This window comes from Dysidea avara, chromosome 11 (genome assembly GCF_963678975.1).
Source record: "Dysidea avara chromosome 11, odDysAvar1.4, whole genome shotgun sequence".
In the NCBI taxonomy this organism is placed as follows: domain Eukaryota; kingdom Metazoa; phylum Porifera; class Demospongiae; order Dictyoceratida; family Dysideidae; genus Dysidea; species Dysidea avara.
Window position 1 is genome coordinate 8,230,046 of NC_089282.1, and position 20,234 is coordinate 8,250,279.

At 37.7% G+C, this 20,234-nt stretch overlaps 3 protein-coding genes across 4 annotated transcripts; 2 read left to right on the forward strand and 1 right to left on the reverse strand.

Moving 5' to 3' along the window:
* Positions 1-11: 11 nt before the first annotated feature.
* On the forward strand, positions 12-1,529 carry LOC136237568 (N-acetylgalactosamine kinase-like). The gene has a single exon (XM_066027757.1). It carries the CDS (start codon positions 13-15, stop codon positions 1,447-1,449), a length of 1,437 nt encoding a protein of 478 aa, XP_065883829.1. The 5' UTR covers position 12; the 3' UTR covers positions 1,450-1,529.
* A 1,564-nt stretch (positions 1,530-3,093) lies between these two features.
* LOC136237571 (paired amphipathic helix protein Sin3a-like) lies at positions 3,094-9,476 on the reverse strand. Of its 2 annotated transcripts, none has more exons than XM_066027759.1 (10): positions 9,279-9,476; positions 9,048-9,215; positions 6,232-6,379; positions 6,022-6,128; positions 5,734-5,926; positions 5,400-5,528; positions 4,384-4,437; positions 4,233-4,319; positions 4,041-4,175; positions 3,094-3,337 (listed from the first exon to the last, which is right to left on the reverse strand). In XM_066027759.1, exons 3-10 carry the CDS (start codon positions 6,316-6,318, stop codon positions 3,302-3,304), a joined length of 828 nt encoding a protein of 275 aa, XP_065883831.1. In that variant the 5' UTR covers positions 6,319-6,379; positions 9,048-9,215; positions 9,279-9,476; the 3' UTR covers positions 3,094-3,301. The 2 variants fall into 2 exon arrangements, with proteins under 2 accessions (XP_065883831.1, XP_065883832.1); XM_066027760.1 differs by having other exon boundaries at positions 3,096-3,337; positions 6,232-6,309; positions 9,279-9,475.
* On the forward strand, positions 9,377-18,561 carry LOC136237569 (major facilitator superfamily domain-containing protein 9-like). The gene is made up of 5 exons (XM_066027758.1): positions 9,377-9,536; positions 13,874-13,961; positions 14,093-14,136; positions 15,645-15,774; positions 17,539-18,561. The coding sequence occupies exons 1-5, from the start codon at positions 9,477-9,479 to the stop codon at positions 18,420-18,422; spliced, it is 1,206 nt and encodes a 401-aa protein (XP_065883830.1). The 5' UTR covers positions 9,377-9,476; the 3' UTR covers positions 18,423-18,561.
* The last annotated feature ends 1,673 nt before the right edge of the window (positions 18,562-20,234 follow it).

Genomic DNA, 20,234 nt, shown 5'->3' on the forward strand with positions numbered 1-20,234 from the left:
CGTGCTACAAGTATGGTTACACGTGATCATTTGAAGCCACGTGACTGTTGTGCAATCAAGATGACTACTCCTCCTCCAGTGTTTAGCTCTCTTACTGAGTGTGCGCAAGGTAGCCAAGTGAATCACGAGCGATACAAAGGTTTAGTTGACAGTTTTCAAGCCAAGTATGGCGAAAAACCGAAGTATCTGGTGCGGGCGCCTGGTAGAGTGAACCTGATTGGCGAACACATCGATTATTCTGGGTATGGTGTGTTACCAATGGCACTGGAACAAGACATTACCACTGCCTTTGTTACTAACGACTCTGGGGAGATATGTTTAGCCAACGTGTCTGACTCCTACAGTGAGCTTAAGTGCAAAGTGGCTGACATCAAGATATCCGGCCATAATTGGTACGAGTATTTCTTCTGTGGTTTAAAGGGAATTGTGGAACACTTTTCAATTGATTCTCCAATTGGTATGAAGGTACTTCTTGATGGTAATATTCCACCCAGTGCTGGACTTTCCAGCTCATCTGCACTGGTATGCTGCGCAGCTCTAGCCACTGTCGTTGCCAATAATGTCCCTTCACCTACTAAGAAGGAGCTGGCTGAAATATGTGCTAAATGTGAACGGTACATTGGTACTGAAGGGGGTGGAATGGATCAATCTATTTCTTTCATGGCTGAGCCTGGAGTTGCCAAAATGATTGAGTTTAATCCAATCCGATGCAGCGACGTCAAACTGCCCAGCTCAGCTGCAATAGTTGTATCTAATACACTAGTTCTAGCCAACAAGGCTGCCTTTGCTAATTATAATGAAAGAGTCGTTGAGTGTCGAATTGCTGCTCAGGTGATTGCAAAGAAGAAAGGTCTAAAGTGGCAAGACATTCGAAAGCTTGGCCAGCTGATGGAGGCCTTACAACTTCCCTTGGAGAAAATGGTCATAGTAGTTGCAGAGTGTTTGCATGGTGAAGCTTACATGAGAAATGAAGTCTGCAAATTTTTGGAAGTGTCTGACGAAGATCTGGCTAGTGGCTCGATGAGTCCCTCTACTTTACACATGCAAAAATTTGAGTTGCACAAGAGAGCTGCCCATGTATATTCCGAGTCTCTACGAGTCATACAGTTCAAGAAGGCTTGTGAAAACCCATCAGTGACAATGGAGGAACTGGGAAAGCTGATGAATGAGAGTCATGCGAGTTGCAGAGACTTGTATGAATGTAGCTGTCCGGAGTTAGATGGGTTGGCAGTACTATGTGAAAAATCGGGTTCTTGTGGCACTAGGTTAACTGGAGCTGGCTGGGGAGGATGTGCAATTTCACTCGTACCAAAGGACAATGTGGATTCTTTCATGCAACGTATATCTGAATCTTTTTATCAGGCACATCCAGTGAGAGCTAAACAGATTTCAACCAGTTTGTTTGCTACTAGTCCTGGTGGTGGAGCCAGTGTCTGTAAACTGGAATAGGCTGTTGTATTGTGTATAGCTATACTATGATGTTATTTTGTTATTGTAGGTAACTGATTTTATGAACATCAAAATACAAACCAGGAAGCATGCATGTCGTTGATTAAAGCACATACGTAGTGCTGGTATGTAGTTGAACATAATGGAGTTCTAAAATAGTTGTGCCATATTCTAACTCTGCATGTGAAAATGCAAGATATGTTGACATCAGAAAAACAACAGTTGTAAGCAGTTTGATAGCTTTCAATGTTATGTGTACTACAGTATGTTAATAGCCAAATGGGATCATTCATCATTTTCACAAGTGTAAGAGAGTACTCCTTACTTATTTCCTACCCTAAAGTGTACTATGATGTTATACTGTATCGCAATAACCAGTGTTGCTTATACATTTTCACAAAGCATACAGGTAAATTTACCCCCCTCCCCCTAGGCCTACTCTCTGTGAAAATGCTGGATGATCCCTAACTTTTGCAACCTGCAATTCTGCTTCTAAACAGCTACTTACCAGCCAAAAAGATTTTATATTTGCAAGCGCAATGTAGGAGTAAAACCATTAGAACTGGCCTCAACTGAGTACCACAAAATTGGTATTAAGCATAAAGCTAGCTAGCTAATTATTATCTACAAACTTTAAACACTGCAGCACATGCATATAGCTTCTTAGGTGCATGCCTTAAGTTTACTAATTAGGCTGTAGATCATGCACATGTTGCATTTAAAATTGCTGCATGAAGATCAAGTCACCAATGGATAGAGGATTTTTCTGCTACATATTATACTATAACTAATAGACAGCGACATATCAGTATTAAAAAAAAAAACATCATTAGGCTCATACTGCTGCCTAGCTAAGCATTAGTTGATCATGATACAAAACTAATGTAACTTGTTATGGCATTTTGTGCAAAAGGTATAACATGGAACATTAAGCTCAAAGTACAATTGGACATATACTCAGACCAAAGTTCATGCATATACCATGTAGTTACATTCGGTTTTACAGCAATGACAGCTGAGTGGTCTAAATGTGGTGTGTATGTATAGGTCAAGATTCTGTTGTGTAGTAATTTAAATACAAATATGATCTATCATATCATATATTATTTCAATGACTGTACTATTAAAATTTCTATTATAGCAGTCAGGCTGCAGCTGTTGAATTTGATTGTTTATGTAATTCAGTTTGTGATTAACTTGATTGAGAATTCCTTCAATCTGAGGTATAGACTCAGGTAGGCTAAACTGTTCTACCTTAACGTTAGGAGAGGAGGCATATTGATGATCAATAACAATTGAAATATCCTAATAGAGCAGTCAGCTAACTCTAATAGTGAGGTGCATGTCAGATTGTAACTTGATGAATAATGAGCATTGGTTTAGACTGCCTTTCCTAATCTGAAACATAAAATTAAGAGGCCTATATACCAAAGCTATAGCTATATATTATATAGGCTACCAGCTATTATATAATATTATAACTCCAAAAATTATGTCACCACTTTATGCTCAGGCCTATAGATTACTGTCATGGCCATAGCTGCACAAGACCAGCTTCACATATATGAATTATGTTTACAATTGTTTTAACTCTATTACATATGCAATGTAATGCCACAAAGAACTTTAAGTGTAAATATAAATGGTAGCATTTTAATGCAACATAAATATGTTGCAGAAAAAAATGCCAAGGTCGCTATATGCTATAATAAAGTACATATGCAGATATTTGATATTAACATGTACACAAAACACGCAAAATCAATGATTAGAAATATCCTGTGACAACACAGAGTGTAGATCAATAATTGTGATGTGCTGTAACTGTGAGGAACATTGTCTACTGAAATGATCATGATGACATAGTTGATGCTGCTGTGCTTGATGCCTGTAATGTACCCAGCAACACATCAATATACAATCTTAAACATTAATCATAATACACTGCATGTATTACTATTCTTGCATGCAGCTACTTGTGTATTGTCCCTATTCCCCCGGGGCATTTTGTCTTGCATGTGATAAGCTAGTTACATAATCGGTATGTGGAACAATAAAATTGGCTGATTCTAATTCCTCACAAATATAGCAGTATTGGCCCTATATTGACACCGATACAGAGATGGATGGGAGTAGTTATTATGGAGTAGGGGGTCTGGGGGGTGAGCTAAAATTATTTTGACTGAAAATTGAGTGGTTTTATGCACAAATGTTTAAATCATACTGCTTTCTACAGACCAAGAGTTGTAAGTGATAGTCATGAGTAATTTAGCTAACTATATTATTATGAGCCTAAAGAAGGCATACGCAAGACCATGTGCATTTACCATTCTTAGCAGGCAAAGTGTGCCCATGCATGGGATATAATGCTGCAGATTTTAGTTTTCATTTTCAGCAACTATGGGAGGATTAAAATACGTGTGGTGACTGTTCTATTAGAGTATTACCGACTGCTCTATTAGAGCATCTCGATCTTGTATAACGTTTTTTCTTTTGGATCCTCCACCACTGATTTTAGAATCAGTGCAACCCTACATACTAGGTACTGAGTTATGAAAGTTATAAACTTATATAGGCATGCAAGTACTTACCCCTCCAAATTGTGCTGTACAGTCAGGTAGAAACTGGCCAAATTCTGACAACAAATCCTCTTGATTCTGGAACAACTTGGAGACTTGTGCATACACCTCTGATTCTGTGAGTGCTCCAGGACCAGGATTACCTCCCTAAATGCCACAACAATTAGTAAGTGTTTACACAAAATTTACTTCGACTACACACACCTCCTGGACTATCTTTTGCTCCTTTTGGTAAGTATGAAGAATTTCTAAGAAGGATTTGTAAATATCAGGCTGATTGTGGAATCTGTTCTGTTGAATAAAACATTAAAAAGTTAAATGAAGTATTAAAGCAAAACACAAATGTGTGACTTACTCGAATCTTTTTGATATAATTCACAGCTTGGTTGAATTCAACTGGCTGTAGCATCTAGCATACAAACACACATGAAGGCTAACAACACAGTGTAAATGTTACAAGGACCCAAATTTATAGCCACAATTTATAAAATAGTTTAATTTATGGATTGACTTAGGCATAACTACCGTACAATACAGTAGGTGTAAATACAGTGGGAATGTAGGCAGCATGATCAGCAGATAGCAGCCTAGAACAGTAAAATTCAGAAATCTAAATGGAGCATTAATCTGTTAATTGACACTTGCCTCAGACTTTAGTCCTCTAGCCTTTTTATGGGAGACAACTTTTGTGAAAATTTCCCCTAGAAAAAAATATTTTCTCCATGCATTTAACCAACTGGTGATGTTATAACTGGTGCCAAAGAACTCCTAGCAGATTGTTAGCTAGAACAGTATGAATTATTGCTGCAGTTACAGTATAAAATGGTGAACTGAAAATGCATGATTTATGGTCAGTAGAAACTGAAACGCAGCTAGTTCCTGCTACAAGTGTCAGAAACGGTGCATGTCATAATGCTGAGATGTCACTAACATAGTTGTGGGCATGACTGCAAAACTACTCCGCTATCATATCTATTGAACCTTTCTACGTAGCTGTTGAACCAATTGTAGCATCAACACAACTGTTGCAAAAATTCTTTACGTTAAATTTACTTGCCTAACAAACTAGCAGTTTTACTATAGTGGAGGATAAACATACAAAAATTTTCAACCTCGAAAATCAGGAAAACAATGGGAAATTTGGACTGAGACAACTATTGAAAACTTTTATATTTGCTATGCATTTAAGTTACTCTATTCCAGCTGTGAGTGAAACTCTCGATGAAACAGATCAGCATACACTATGAGCCCATTAAAAAAGATTCTCAGTGAATTAATTGCATGTGGAACAGGAAAAGGTCCAAAGTACTTCCATGTAATAATGGATCTAATTAGGGTGTTCAAATATTCCAGATCAATTACACCACTCACCCCTGGACCTGGTGTTCCACTATGGTGAGATCCTGACTGGCCAAGTTGTGACTGTCCATTATAGTCTGACTGAGATCCCTGGCCACTGGAACGATTGGATGATGATAATGCATTTGATGCTGCTGCCACCTACAAATACAAACTGAAATACCATTCTATGTACTGCTACTCTCAATGTATAGTTTTCTGACTACTTTAGATACATGTAAAAAAGGTTACACCTTTTGCAAACATACACACATATGGACGGACAACAAGCCATACACACACTACGCTAGCATACAAGAATACAGCCTTCACAAAGCAGACTTACAAATACAGTACGTCCACTCACATTGGCGTTCTTGTGTTGTAATACAATCTGTTGGAGAGCATGAGTGTGTTGTGGAGGTCCCAACAAGTTCAGGTCTCCCTCGTTGACCTCTATCTTAAACCCTGGTGGCAAGAATGTGTTGAAACCAACTATCAGGTCAGGATGACCACGAAACAAATTTGAAACTCTACTAATCACACCAGGAGTATCCAGACTATTAAAAGTTTATTAAATAACTAATATGACAAATTGTTGGTAGGTATGAATCATGACTATTTATTTAAATGTACACACAATACCAGACGCTACCTTTGACACTTAAACTCTTCCATAATATCCAAGAAGTCATTGTATACTTGAGGCTGGTTACCAACTTGTAGTTTGACTTGGTCCAAGTAAGACAGTGCATCTTCCACCTTTAAACGTGTAAATAACACACTGAAGAGAATATGCAACAATAGAGACACATACTATAAGCATATTCACACAAAATCCATACTACCTGTAGGTCATACTTACCCGACGTCTCTGAAACTGGTTCACTGATTGTGAAGGCAGACGTGGGTTAGTCTGGGAAGCTCCTGACATCTCCCAACACTGTAGCATACAGTACAACAGGTTAGAAATGACTTTGATTCAGCACGCAACCACAATTTCTTGTCAGAAGCTGTAAGTATAATAATGGCTTCTTATTATAATCAAATAACTATCTTCAAATATGACAGTTCTAAACACATAAATATACATTACAAAGATAACAACCATGCATACTGGTACTTTAATTTCTCCACCCATAGTTCTGTAATTATAATGTTACTTTTTAAGGTGACATCTGTGTCAACATTGTTTACACCATAATGTGAGTGACAAACTATCAAGTCTAAATCATGATACAAACTGCACACCAACCACTCCATACAGGATCACTTGCTTCATAAAAACTAACAAAACGCATGTGCCTAAATCTTCCCCAGTTCACGCACTACAGAATACGTTAATCTTGTGAAAATGTATGCCAGGGAAAACTTCAATTTGATGCACTAAGATTTTCACCTAGTAAGCATCTCTGTACTCACAGAGTTGTTTCATACCCATATTACACCCATAAAATTACCAAGACAGTGACGTAGCCAGGAAAAACATTTTACCGAGGCAAAGTTTATATATTGATCTAATTGAGAGGGTCTGCTTCTGTCTCAACTGATTCACAAACTCTTTCAAGCATGGGAGGTACAGCATTTGCAGGTTGACTCTCTGGTTGGATGGAAGTAACTGTTTCAGAAGACTCTGAGCATTTTTCTACATGTCATAAGTAGTGCTGAGCGATAGTAAAAATTTTACTATCACGATAGTTACTCGTTAAATATCGCGATAGTGAATACTATCCCGATAGTTTATGAAACACTTTGCTCTTAACAAAGTCTTAGTCGTATAGCTATGATTTGCAGTCATATAGAAAGTTATTTTGCATGCACAGGATATTTGTTAATTAGCTGCGTGGGCGGCTGATGAATATGGACTTTTGATATGGCCACTCCTTTGTAAGAAAGCTGCTGTAAAGCAGTATAGAAGGGTTGTTAATACCATTTTAATGCAGATCTGAGATTATCATAACTATCACGATAGTGATATCCCTACTATCGCGATAGCGATAGTGATTTACTATCGCGATATATCGCACTATCGATACTATTGCTCAGCCCTAGTCATAAGTAATGCTTTTAATGTACAGAGCATACCATGCTTTAATTATTAGACTATTTCAATTGTACTCAACACAAAAAAACTGACTTACTTTGGAGATATTTTGAGTGGTCAGGCCATCCATGGACTGCAACGGAGGTCATAGTCATGCACACTATACTTTTTATTGATCTGATGTGATACTTAAGTCAGAGATATCTCTTTCATGAAATACTCAACTACATGTGCTAAGTATGTCAAGCTAGGGAGTCTGGGGGCATGCTCCCTCAAGAAAAAATATGCTTTGAATGGCATGTGGAGGCTATTTTGTGATTGTCACTGCTAATGCATAATATGCATGATCAATGAGCTCAATGCAATGCCATGCAGTTGACTTATTGGAACACTTTTGAAAAGTAATTTAAAGACAATTAACAATGTAAATGATTTAGACCGAGCAGTGTAATGAGAACAGTGGCTATAATCGATACTGAATGCTCTATTAGAGTACATTATGATGACTGTTCTATTAGAATATCTCGATCTTTTCCGCATACAAATTCAAGTAGCTGAAAAGTGGACCAGGACCATGTCACCGTGGGCTCCAGACCTGCTTAGTACTACAGCCATAGATTCTATTATGTGTGGTACAGTAATGCTACAAAGTATCGTTTGAGTAGAAAATTTGGGGTGCCAAAACTCAGCCGGGCCTGCTCACCCTGAAATGTTGAGCATTTTTTACTGAGGCAGCTGCCTCAATGGTAGCTTTGCCACTGCAAGACAGGCAGTCAGTTAATAATTAGTGATGTCATTTTAGCTTTTCAAGATAAAATGCATTGGCATGGTTGCTTTATGCACAAAAAACAAATGTCTGCAAACTTCATACTGATCTATCAAAGGGTTTGAGCTGTATTTGTTAAACCACCTTTTATTTCTATAAAGCTGTTTAATTTTTTTTACTATACAGTAACAACTGCAGGTTGCTGTGAAAGAAATACATTATAGATCAGATGATAATAATCTCTTGATACTGATTCATCATTCATGTAATAAGCAGCCATATAAATTTTGCTGACTGTTGTTGCACCTTTATGATGGCCAGAGACATATGATAAACAAGTGTTAACAACCTTCACAAAGCAGATCATATATGGGGTAATTATATAGAACTAAATATTGAATCTGCAGACTGTTCAAATTAAATTTTAGGGTTTTAGGGTGATGATTATGTTTGTATAACTTCCCACTATTTATGCACAACATTAATAACTACTACAAAGGCATACATGTTTAAGATCATTGCACTTCTATCTTTCAAGTCAAAATATATACGGACACATTTTCCAAGGTGAATGTGTAATGTAGCTGACAAGAAAACATGAAAATATAAGTGTTGGCAAGCAGTAGCTGAGCTAAGCTGGAAAGGCCATACATGCTTTGAGTCGTTGCACTTCCACTGAGCATGCAAGCCTGAGGTAATACCAGCATATTCTGGCTTATGAACAGAACTAGACTAGTTGTGTACAGGGCTTCAGTACAGGGTTGCAGGGCAGTATCACTGAGCCCGGGCTGAGGGCCCCCCCCCCCGGCAGTGGCTCATCTTTTCAGTAATACAGACTCTACTGGTAGCTATGTAATCATAAGTAACTCACCAAGGACAGTATGCAACTTGTTCAACTTCAGTCTTCAGATATTCAAATCTACGAGCGGGACACCTGGCGGAACACGGCACCGAGACTCCGACTGCCAGTGTTTCACTAAGCCGTTTCATGCGTTTCACTGTTTGCACTGCAGACTCTACACTACAGTGCCGGGCTACCCTGCAATATAGACATATAGTCATAGTCTACCAGTAGCTAGCTGTCATAACTCACTAAACTCACCAAGAACAGTTTATCAGCAACTCACAAATTCAATGAACCTTTGCAGAATTCCCGGCACTCCGTTACACACTGTTTTTCAGTATCAGTTCAGTTCTGTTAAATTTACGAAATGCTACACGCGCGTTTAATTAGACCGGAAAACTGCCACACGCAATAGCAGAGCTGTTTGTGGATGTACTTGAGCAAGAAATTACAACAATGATTGACGAAGATAAGAAGGCGCGTTTGACACGTATCTTGTATTTGCTGGGATTTCTGGTGCGTTGACACAGTCACTTTTTCAAGCGCCTATACATTTAATGTTTTGTGGTGCTTAACCGTTCCAACTGTGATGTACGTAGAGCTGTAATTGTCATACATTGGTAGAGAGTAATTTGGTATCAGTTAGAGTAATTTGGTATCAGTTTATTGTAACTTATCAAATGTCAAGCCCCACCCCCTAGGTCCCCATACACCTACTGGGGATTTTGATGGCAGCAGTTTGCTGAAACAAAAATATTAGATAAATCAAACTCCCTATAGAAACCCCTCTTTCAAGGTGGGGACGGAGTGGGATTTTGACAAGCTTCTTAGCCCCAGTACTAGGAAATTTGACACTAGACTTTGTCAAATCCTCTGTATTGCCCCACTCGGGGCATGACATTGATAGGTGCATAAGTGAGACAACACATAGATTTCTTTGACTATAAGCTTGTCAAAAGACACAGCTACACAGAAGGTTATGTCATTTGGTTGTTGTGTTAGTATCTCATTGGAGTGATACCCGAGGAGTGATCCTAAGTCTCCAGTAACTTTAATTGTATATGTGACCCAGTCTTGGAAAACCGGTCTTATTGCCTATTTAAAAGTGTTGACAAATGCTAGTTTTAAGTATTTAGTGCGTTGTAGCTCGCCAAGCTATGCGTACCAAATTTTCACACATTTTATACCAATTCCGTACCTCCTTCCAGAGCATCCACTGTGCAAGTAGCCAACAGCTAAGTTTCCTGCCATTTTAGATAGTTTGGTTGACTGTATCAAGCGGGCTCCAAAAAGGGAGGGGGGTGGGGGCCCAGAAGGAGGGCAAGAGGCTGTTTAAAAAGTTGAAAAGGAAGGCGTAGGGATGAATTAGGCCAAGTTATGGGCCATTCAGGTCTCAAAAGAAAGGAAAATCACAGCGCAGGCCTTTATTCAACACCACGGAGCTGTACAGCCATCCCCAGGCTCCATTAAAGCCCCGCACCGTATGTACAGATCACCACTGGACTTGGGAAAAGCAGCCAGCAAAAGCATACCACTCGTGCCTAGCTGATTTTGGATAGTTTATTCATGTAGCTTTCTGTTCTTGGTGAAAAATGGGATCTGCTAACATGGGCGATAAGACCGGTTTTCCCAGATCCAGTCACATGTGGTCCAAAAAGGCACCGTGATTTTAATAATTGCAGCACTAATTGTAGTTATGTATATGCATTGTACACATTGAAATTGCAAAGAATACACAAATTATGTAGATTGTGTTTTCTATTGATGTATGATTATCTACAGTATTACTACTCCAGTGTAGCAAGATCAAAATTTTATGGAATCTAATTTTAGTCTGTACCTCCCATTTTGTATAGCCACACAGTATTCCACTTAGTTAACTTAAAAAAAATTACCATGGCTGGCTGTGGGGCTTGCATCTGATTAAGTCTATCAAACTATGTACTCTTTGACACTGTTTATGTTGGGTTGGTATAAACACTGGACCCAGGGAGTCACAGGGATTTAACTTGTCATGAAATTTTATATACTTTACAATGTTTATACATTCTATACTGTACTAGATACCTTTGTAGGTCGCAGTGGCTAGTCTCGCATAACCAGACCACTCTTTCCTTGTCACAGTGCGTTGTGGCCAAAATCAATTCGACACTAAAGGAACCTACTAGTCTGGACTGCTCATAGGTCACTTATTCTCCTTCTTCATGCCTCCAGCAACTGGTGCTATTAATCCAGAGAGGCTTGTTATTAATATATTCTAATGAGCCTTTGCCTCCATGTACCACATGACGTATGAAGTGTGTTGCTTGTGTAACTTATAGTGATTGCTTCAGTGAAGTTATTACCATTTGCATGACACTTCTGAACTTTAGTAGCTAGGCAACATAGTAGACTAGTGTGCTCATTATGCACATGAGTGGCCAGCTGCAGTCCCTTTTTTCAGAGGTGCTCATAATTTCTAAGTGATAGAATTAAATGTTAGGGATGCACTGATACCGATATCTTTTATCATCAGTATCCGCCATGTTGTTGGTATTGGATCGGTATCAGTTGTGGTTTAAGTGCCCGATACCATAACTGATACTTTATATGACATCATTTAATTGTTTTTCAAGATGGTGGCATGCTTAGCAAATGAAATGGACGGTAGTGTCATGCCCAGACCCCACCCACTGCGTTGAGTAGGATCTGGTGACAAACACAAGAGTTTTGGGCCCTACGCTATTTTTCCTATCTGACCAATCAGACACTTTAATTCAGCTGTAATGCGATTTGATAGGCTAGAACGACAAAGATGGCCGACGGAACCATGGATATAAATGCATGACAATATGGTGGCGGGCCCAAAAACATAGCATAAGTTACCAGACCCTACTCAATGCAGTGGGTGGGGTCTGGGCACGAGACTAAATGGACGGGAGAACATATAACCATGAATTACTTGATGGAAGCCAATGATTATGATTGTCGGTGGGTGCATTGAATAGGCAATGAGCCATGAAACAAGGTTCATTGTAGTCATAAGTGATGATTCATCAGTGCTAAACCAAGTATTAGCGAATAATTTTGGAGAGACTAGCTGTTTCTTGTAAATAATGCCTTTGTAGCAAACTATTAATTTCCACCAAAAATGTATTGGTATCGGATCAGCTGGTAAAAAAAATGGTATTGTGAGGCAGCACTATGACAGAGACAATGCAGTGCAAGACTACAAGCTCTTTGTAAAATCTAGGATTTCCCCACCTCGTGTATGTACATATTTAAGGGGTATCTTAGTAGAGCCCTTTTCCAAAAAGTTGTGGTTTTCCACCCATTATTAGTGATGACATGATCCACATTGATTGAATTCTTGCATATTTGTAGCAAAAAGTTGTAATTGTGGGCTTTAATTTTCACTTCCATGCAAGCTAAAGTATTCACCGTATGGTATGTTGTTATGGGTTGCACAAAATCCAGTGTTCTTTAGGAAGCCTTATACCTTATAATGTATTGAAGCCTATGAGACTAAGATCTTTACACTTCACGTTAGCCCAAACCATTCTTATATTAATGTACTTTCATAGCAACCACTATACTACAATGATGACTTAAAACTTTGGAAAGATACACTGTGCTGTGATCGAGATATCAGCAGTCTTGTGTCAACTGGTAGTGTGCTAAAGCCTATATTTTTCTGAAGCGACTAGGTACTGTAAATAATCATTAGGCAAGGAATGGCCACTAAACCTACTGCAACAGTGGAAATAATCACCTAGTATTAATGGAATCACAACAATAAAAGTTCGCCCTATTTCTGTGATGAAATATCACATAGTGTTGTTTCCAATCTTGTAGAAACATAGTAGCAACATTTTTCTCACTAGGTAGACTTTCTACATGCTGAAAACAAAGTCACTGGAGTCTTCTGCCATGATATAGTCACTGGTTTACATCAGAATGAATCTCCACAAACTGATGCTAACATCCTGAAGATTACAATTTTGTTCTCATAATAAGAATAAACGATACAGTTTTCTTACTTTACTCCCATACATTTTAAAGGACACTGGATGTTGCACAATTGCAATTATTAACCTCCTCCACATTTCTTTGAAAATGGGTTGAAACCGCACAGAAATCGGGTCAGTACTGCTGACCCAGATGACCCACCAATACGTCGCCTGCACTCAAAGTAAATGCCAGGTTCAAAACTATTTGTAAACAGTCTGATCTTGTTTGTATTGGGAGTTGGAATTTTACAGGGGTGTAGTACATGGGACTAGCATAATATGTTCAGTGTATGAACTCCTGTTATTTTACCATTGGTTTAAGCAGAAAGAGAATTTCATAAATTGATTATTTCTTGTAAAAAATGGCCATCTCTGGTTATTGTACCCCTTTAAACAGTAAGTACTGTATGCAGTGTTGGCCGGTACTTTTAAAAAGTAATATGGTACTTAGTACTCGTTACTACCACTGTACGTTACAGTTATCTATTATTTCAGTTTGAAAGTAACTAGTAATATGTTATATTACATATTACACAATGTATAAAGGTACTTGTGTTAGGTAATATTACAGTAATGTGCTAGTTAAGTAACGTGTTAGTACTTCGTTACGCTATTTAAGTAATATGTTAGTGCTTCGTTATATTACAGTAACGAGTAGTAATGCGCTACTTTAGTAACGCATTGCTTATGTAAGTAACTATCTGTTAGATATTACTGACATAAGAAATGTAGCACATTATATTACTCATTACTGAGTAATAAATAATATTGCATAACGTGTTACAAAAGTAATGTGTTACGCCCAACACTGTAAGTATGTAACTGCAATAGAGTCTATTGTGATACTCTGTGTCTGTTATACAGGACATGTTTGGTATTGGGATGTTGTTACCATTTCTACCGAGGATGATCAAGTTGTTGGGATTTTCTCATTTTGTAGCTGGAGTGTTAGGTTAGTTCAAGCATTATAAATCCTTTCCTTATGATACATGTATATTCTGTAATCAATTGTTGCTGTAGTTAGTTACGAGTTTAGCGTGGTGGTAACATACAGTTTATATATGGTTTTTGGTACATACATAGGTTCACTGTATGGAGCACTTCAGATATTTTCCAGCACACTAATGGTTAGTTTGTATATTTTGAATTTTGTGTGGGTACGTGCATGCGTGTGTGTGTGTGTGTGTGTGTGTGTGTGTGTGTGTGTGTGTGTGTGTGTGTGTGTGTGTGTGTGTGTGTGTGTGTGTGTGTGAGCCAGCATAATCAATTTGATAGAGCGTTGGTCTGGTAATTGAAAAGTTCCAGTTTGATTCCCAGTTACATGTATATACCCAGTTGCTATTGTTGTTTTTTCCTTGAGCAAAAAACTTGACTCATGTTGCTCCAGTCTACCCAGCATAAGTGGGGACCTGGTGATGTGGTGTCAGCTGGGGTAGCAGCCAACCCAGCTGGCATTTACTGTGGAAGCAAATGCTCAACTGTCCATGTCTCACACAGAGGATGAAGGTCGAGATGGGACTTTAGGTGCCCACACCTTCACCTGTGAGGCATGCATGGTACAGCCTCCTGTGAGTTACCAGTCCTTCCCCAGGAGGATTTGCCTGCACGGACTCTAAATACCTGAGTATCTGGTGCTGAGTTACTGGTTAGGTATGACTGTGCTAGCACAATAGCTGAAAGTTTTGCTTTGCCTGCTTCTGTGTGTGTATGCGTGCGTGCGTGCATGCGTGCATGTGTGTGTGTGTGTAGCCAAGTGGTTAGAGCATCAGCCTTGGTGTTGTTTAGAAACTACTCACATTGCTCCATTCTTGGCTTTTCTTATGTACTATAATTTATTTGTAACATAAAGTCACTCCCACTATAGCTACTATTGTTTTTTGTCATAAGTAATGATGGTTTAATAGTTAGGTCTTGTTAAACTTTACCACTATCACAGTAAAAACATTTTTGCCCTTAAGAACTCTTGGAACATGTCTTCTAATGGCACCATTTTTAGTTGAACTACTGGCGTCTCTGCCTACTCTGGCTTGTTGTTGAGATTAGAATGTTCCAGTAGTTGTATTTCATTATTTTAATCATTGTCTGGTACTGAAACAGCTAAGAATAAGACAAGGACTACATTCCACATGGCTGCACTTTATCATGGATTATTGGCTGACACTTGCAACTCATAAACACGATGCCCCATCAACTTCAAACTTCAAAGCAAAATAACAAAGCAAGCACAGAAGCCAATATCATTATCGCACACGAGTACATTCTGAACTAGAATGGCTTCATCACTTCATAATCTTGTTCATCATGAAGTATTTCACCCAGAAACAGAGTCAAAATCCTAATATCCTTATACATTGGTGTGGTGACCACGAACTACTCTATTACAATGTATTGATTCTGTGTTAAGCACACTGTAATAAAATTATTATTAATTAGACGTATGCGCCTAACAGATAATACTATTTTACAAAAGTTTTCTTTGAAAATTATAAGCGCATGTGCTTAACAACGGTACACACACAGACACACATAACAATATACATGTGATTGTAATCGTTGTATATAATACACTAACTATTGATCTGCCCATGCCTTATAGTACAGTTGGTATGTATAAATTATATTCTATTACTAACAGGGGAAGCTTAGTGATATTCAAGGAAGAAAAGGAGTGTATGTGTTATCATGTTTTGGTCCTGCAATTTCCTACATGTTTATTGGCATCTCATCTACTGCAATATGTCTGGTGGCAGCTCGTGTCATTGCAGGTCAGTCTGTGTAGTGTTACAAAGGATCTATTACAATATGTATATGAGTAAATTATGGGTATATAGAGCAGAACCTTGAGTCCTAATGGTTCCAGGCAATGATAATTGAATTGTTTGGGTAAATTAATGCCCATTCATTATAACACAGGCGACGTTTATCTGCTCTAATAGAAGTATGTTTACTATAATATATAATTATATACCTATGAATACTCCAGAATTTGGACAAAAGAGGATGAAGGTCAGATAATTGAGTATCAACATTTAACCTTTCAAGCCTATCTATATTTAGGCTTTTACATATGGCTGTAAACAAAAGGGCTGTAACTTTTGAAGTGTTCATCGTGAGGCTTTGTAATTTGTGCCATTCCACTTGTGATGTAACACATTCTACTTGTGAAGTAACAAGGATTAAAATGATGCCTAGGGGTTTACCCTATGACTAAAATATAGGAAACAAAACTTACTGTGAAAATAATTTCAACAAAGAACCACAAAAATCCATTACATACCTTTAGAAAATGGTCCATAACTTCTTGCCAGTTTGTCCAAATCACTGCAAACAGGTATTAGTCGAATCGCCATTAAATGGCAAATCAGGCCTTATACAGCTTATTCCACAATCAATATGCCATCTCAGATGAAGAATGTGCCATTGCAAAAAGCAAGACATCGTTCTTCATTGTTTTTTACAGTAAACCTATCTTGTTATATGGTTGTTTAGCCTTCCCTAAGTAGGCCAATGAATAAGCGTGTTATTGATACACGATTTTAGGCTAAAAGAGTTGTGCAAGATTATCATTACCTCATAAGCTTGTTTTGTGTAAACATGCATACCTTAAAAGTTCTGTGTGTATTTAAGGCTTGCTTCCTTAAAGGTTTCACGTGCATTTAAGGGCTAAGAGCTCTGTTGAAATACTCTAATAAAGCATACTGTAAAATTCAAAATTCTTTAATAGAACAGTTATTTCTATTTCCGAATAAACCAGGGTCAGATGTCTACTGTATCATGCACACGTAATTGGATTGCTGCAGCAGTCTGAGAATTGTTAGCTTAGTTCAAGCAGATAGTTACAGATTGGAATTATGCTTGTACTGTGTGTTTTGACACATCAAGAAGCAATGAAAAGGTGTGCTACACTTCATAAATTCTCTCTTTGAGCTACTTGAAACATTGGTCATGTTTATACTATAGGTTCATACACATGTACAAATATGTTCAATTTCATTGTTCAGTCAGTGCTTCATATATCCAGTCATTTCAGTTATCTGAACACTGCTTGGTCCCGTTGTGTCCGGATAAGTGAGGGTCCACTGTACATTCATTTATATACAGAGTTGTGTTGTAATACTCTAATAGAACATACACTACTCTAATAGAACATACACCCAGTAGCAAAATACTCTAATAGAACAGTCACCGCCACTGTTCGGATAATTGAGGGTTCGGATAATCAAGGTCCTACTGTATGTGAAAGCCTTTTGCAACTTTTCATAGACCTTTTGTGCTAAGAGTCATTTTTTAGATCTGTTAGGGTAGGTGTCCACAAGGTCAGATCCAAAAGTGACAACCATATGCATGCAAGGTTTTACTTTACATTAGTCAGAACATAAGCTATTTCCATATCAGTGATCACTAATATAATAACTTGTCTTTGTATCTCAGTCTGGTGTATCTTGGCCACACAACACTCTGTTGATATATAGTGTACTGTAATAATGTTCGGATCAACATCATATCAACACATACATGTATCATTGTAGGATTACTGAAGCATGGTTTGTCTACTGGAAAAGTAGTGCTGACTGACATCACACCTCCAGAAGAACTTTCCAAAACATTAGGCTACTATCAAGCTATTAGCAATGGTGGATTTATTGTGGGACCAGCACTTGGAGGTTACCTTATTGACTGGGACCCTTCTTATGCTCTGGCTGCTTATGCTTGTAGCTCCATGTTCTTCTTGAGCAGTATTCTCTCTGTAACCTTTGTTCCTTCTGGTAAATTAAATAAAACTGCTACAAATAATACAGATGAAGAGCAGAAGAGTTATATTTCTCTTATATTTGATAGTAAACATTTTTCTACTCATAAAGATTTGATTATTTTGAGATTTATGCTCACTTTTGCTGTATTAATGTTACGGTCTAGTTTTTCTATTTTTATAACAGAAAAATTTGGCATTGATAACATAACACTCGGTTATATCATGTCATTTAATGGAATCATAGGAACTCTATCTTCAGCTAATGTTGGAAATATTGCATCGTTTTATACAAGTCAAATTACACTATTAAAACATTTGTTATATTTATTATCACTTTCACTAATTTTTATATCCTTATCGCCAACCATAACATTAGTAATTGTGGGGCTTATCCCCCTTTCTATTGCCACATCAAATTTAAGGGTATGTTTAACTAACCTATCACTAGCTCGTGCCTCGTCAGATGAAAAAGGAGCTTTGATTGGACTCAGTTATTCTGTTTCTTCGTTGTCAAGAATGATATCACCAACACTGGTGGGAATTTTACAAGAGTTTAATGTAACATTGCCGTGTTATGTTAGTGGATTATCTGCTATCACAGCCACTTTGATGTCAGTACTTGTGTACCCTTTACCAGATATTGTAAAGAAAGAACAATAGTGAAATAAAACCAGGCCTTTTATATTTTAATTTTCCATGCATATTGTTTTGTACCTGTATGCAAATATACATACATAATTATATGTACAGTAGACAATGTATAAACGTTTGAAAAAATATCATGCATGTAGACCATACACTATAGTTCACAGCATCTCTCTAGCCATGCTAACTCATGCATCATTGTACAAGACCATGCTTCGGGTATCAAATGCATAGTTTGAAGAAATTCATGGTCATTTTTAAATACAGAAATTTCATACTTGTTTGGTAATCATAGACTTCTCCCCTAAATTTTAAAACCAGATCATGGCAGGTACATGCCATAGGCCAGTTGTAAGCACAGACCTGGCTTCCTGAAATTGGTTTAGGCTTCTCATGTGTTTGCGTATCTGTCCACAGTGCATACAAACTTGTGAATTGATGACAAAGCTTTTTTGCTGCTGCATGCATGTGTGATCAAGAGTGTGCAGCTAAGTTTAACCAAGCAGTGTCATATTTGCACAAAATTCTACATTAAATTTTTCCAAAAATCGAGTTTACATACGATTACTCAGACAAAATGATACAGTATTGCACCATGCACTTGCATGGCTATACATGTTGTTTTAGTAATCATATTTTAGCTTTTCAGATTGTTCAAACTGTGTGGAAAACATCAGTACTCTTGGTATGGATAACAATAATATCATGTAGTCATGATGCACTATGATTTGAATATTGGCTCTGAAAGAGAAAGGCTCTATAATAGCACAATGAAAACAATCCCTTCATTATACAAATTGACATAATGGATTTTCCATCAACAAACATGCATTCATAAACGTTTCAATACAATGTAATGAATTGAAAGAAAGGTGTTATGTGTGTACAGTATATCATTATATTATTGTTAAATATACGAATACAGACATGCACCAACTCATCTACGGTAGTATACACTGTGCTCAGAGGTGAAGGATGCCCATAGATTATTCTGAGGTTCATCCAAACAAGAACGATCTCTTAGAACAGCAATATCATGCATACTTAATTAAATGTATTTTAAATCATCCCATTCTTACCTTTAGTACAATGTCATTGGGGAAGAAACTATCAAGTCAGTCAGCAGGTTAAGTTGAATTGCTGATGATAAACATGACTCACGTTTGGGAATATCAATAAATTTTAATTCACATGTAAAACTTATACAGTACTGTATATTAAGAATCATGAAGGTTTGCAGAAAGTTGCTACAAAATTTTTAAAAATGTAATGGAACTTTCTACTGAATGACAGACTGACTGACCAGACAAGTGTAACTTGATATAGAGATTTGGTTATTGTGATAATCGTGATTATTATTATTATTTTTTTGCAATAATCGAATTTTTGTTTATACAATCGTATGTCAGAAATGTCAATACCGACCATCCTTACCGCTAATGGTTAAGGATATGGCTTGATTTTTTTCACTGTTTGATGTTCCACTCAACAGGTGCCTTTTGGCATACTGCAGTACATACAATGCATGCATGGACTTACCTGTGTCCTCTATTGTGTCCCATTTATCTTTGCTGACAGCATGAAGTGTGATAGCTTCCCAATATGTGACCCAGTCTGGGAAAATGGGGCTTATCGCCTATTTAAAAGTATCGAGAAACGCCGGTTTTAAGTATTTAGTGTGTTGTAGCTCGCCAATGGTTGAAGCTATGTGTACCAAATTTTCACACGTTTTACAGCAATTCCTTACCTTCCAGAGCATCCACTGGGCAAGTAGCCAACAACTAAGTTTCCCGCCATTTTAGATAGTTTTTAAACTGAGGTTGACTG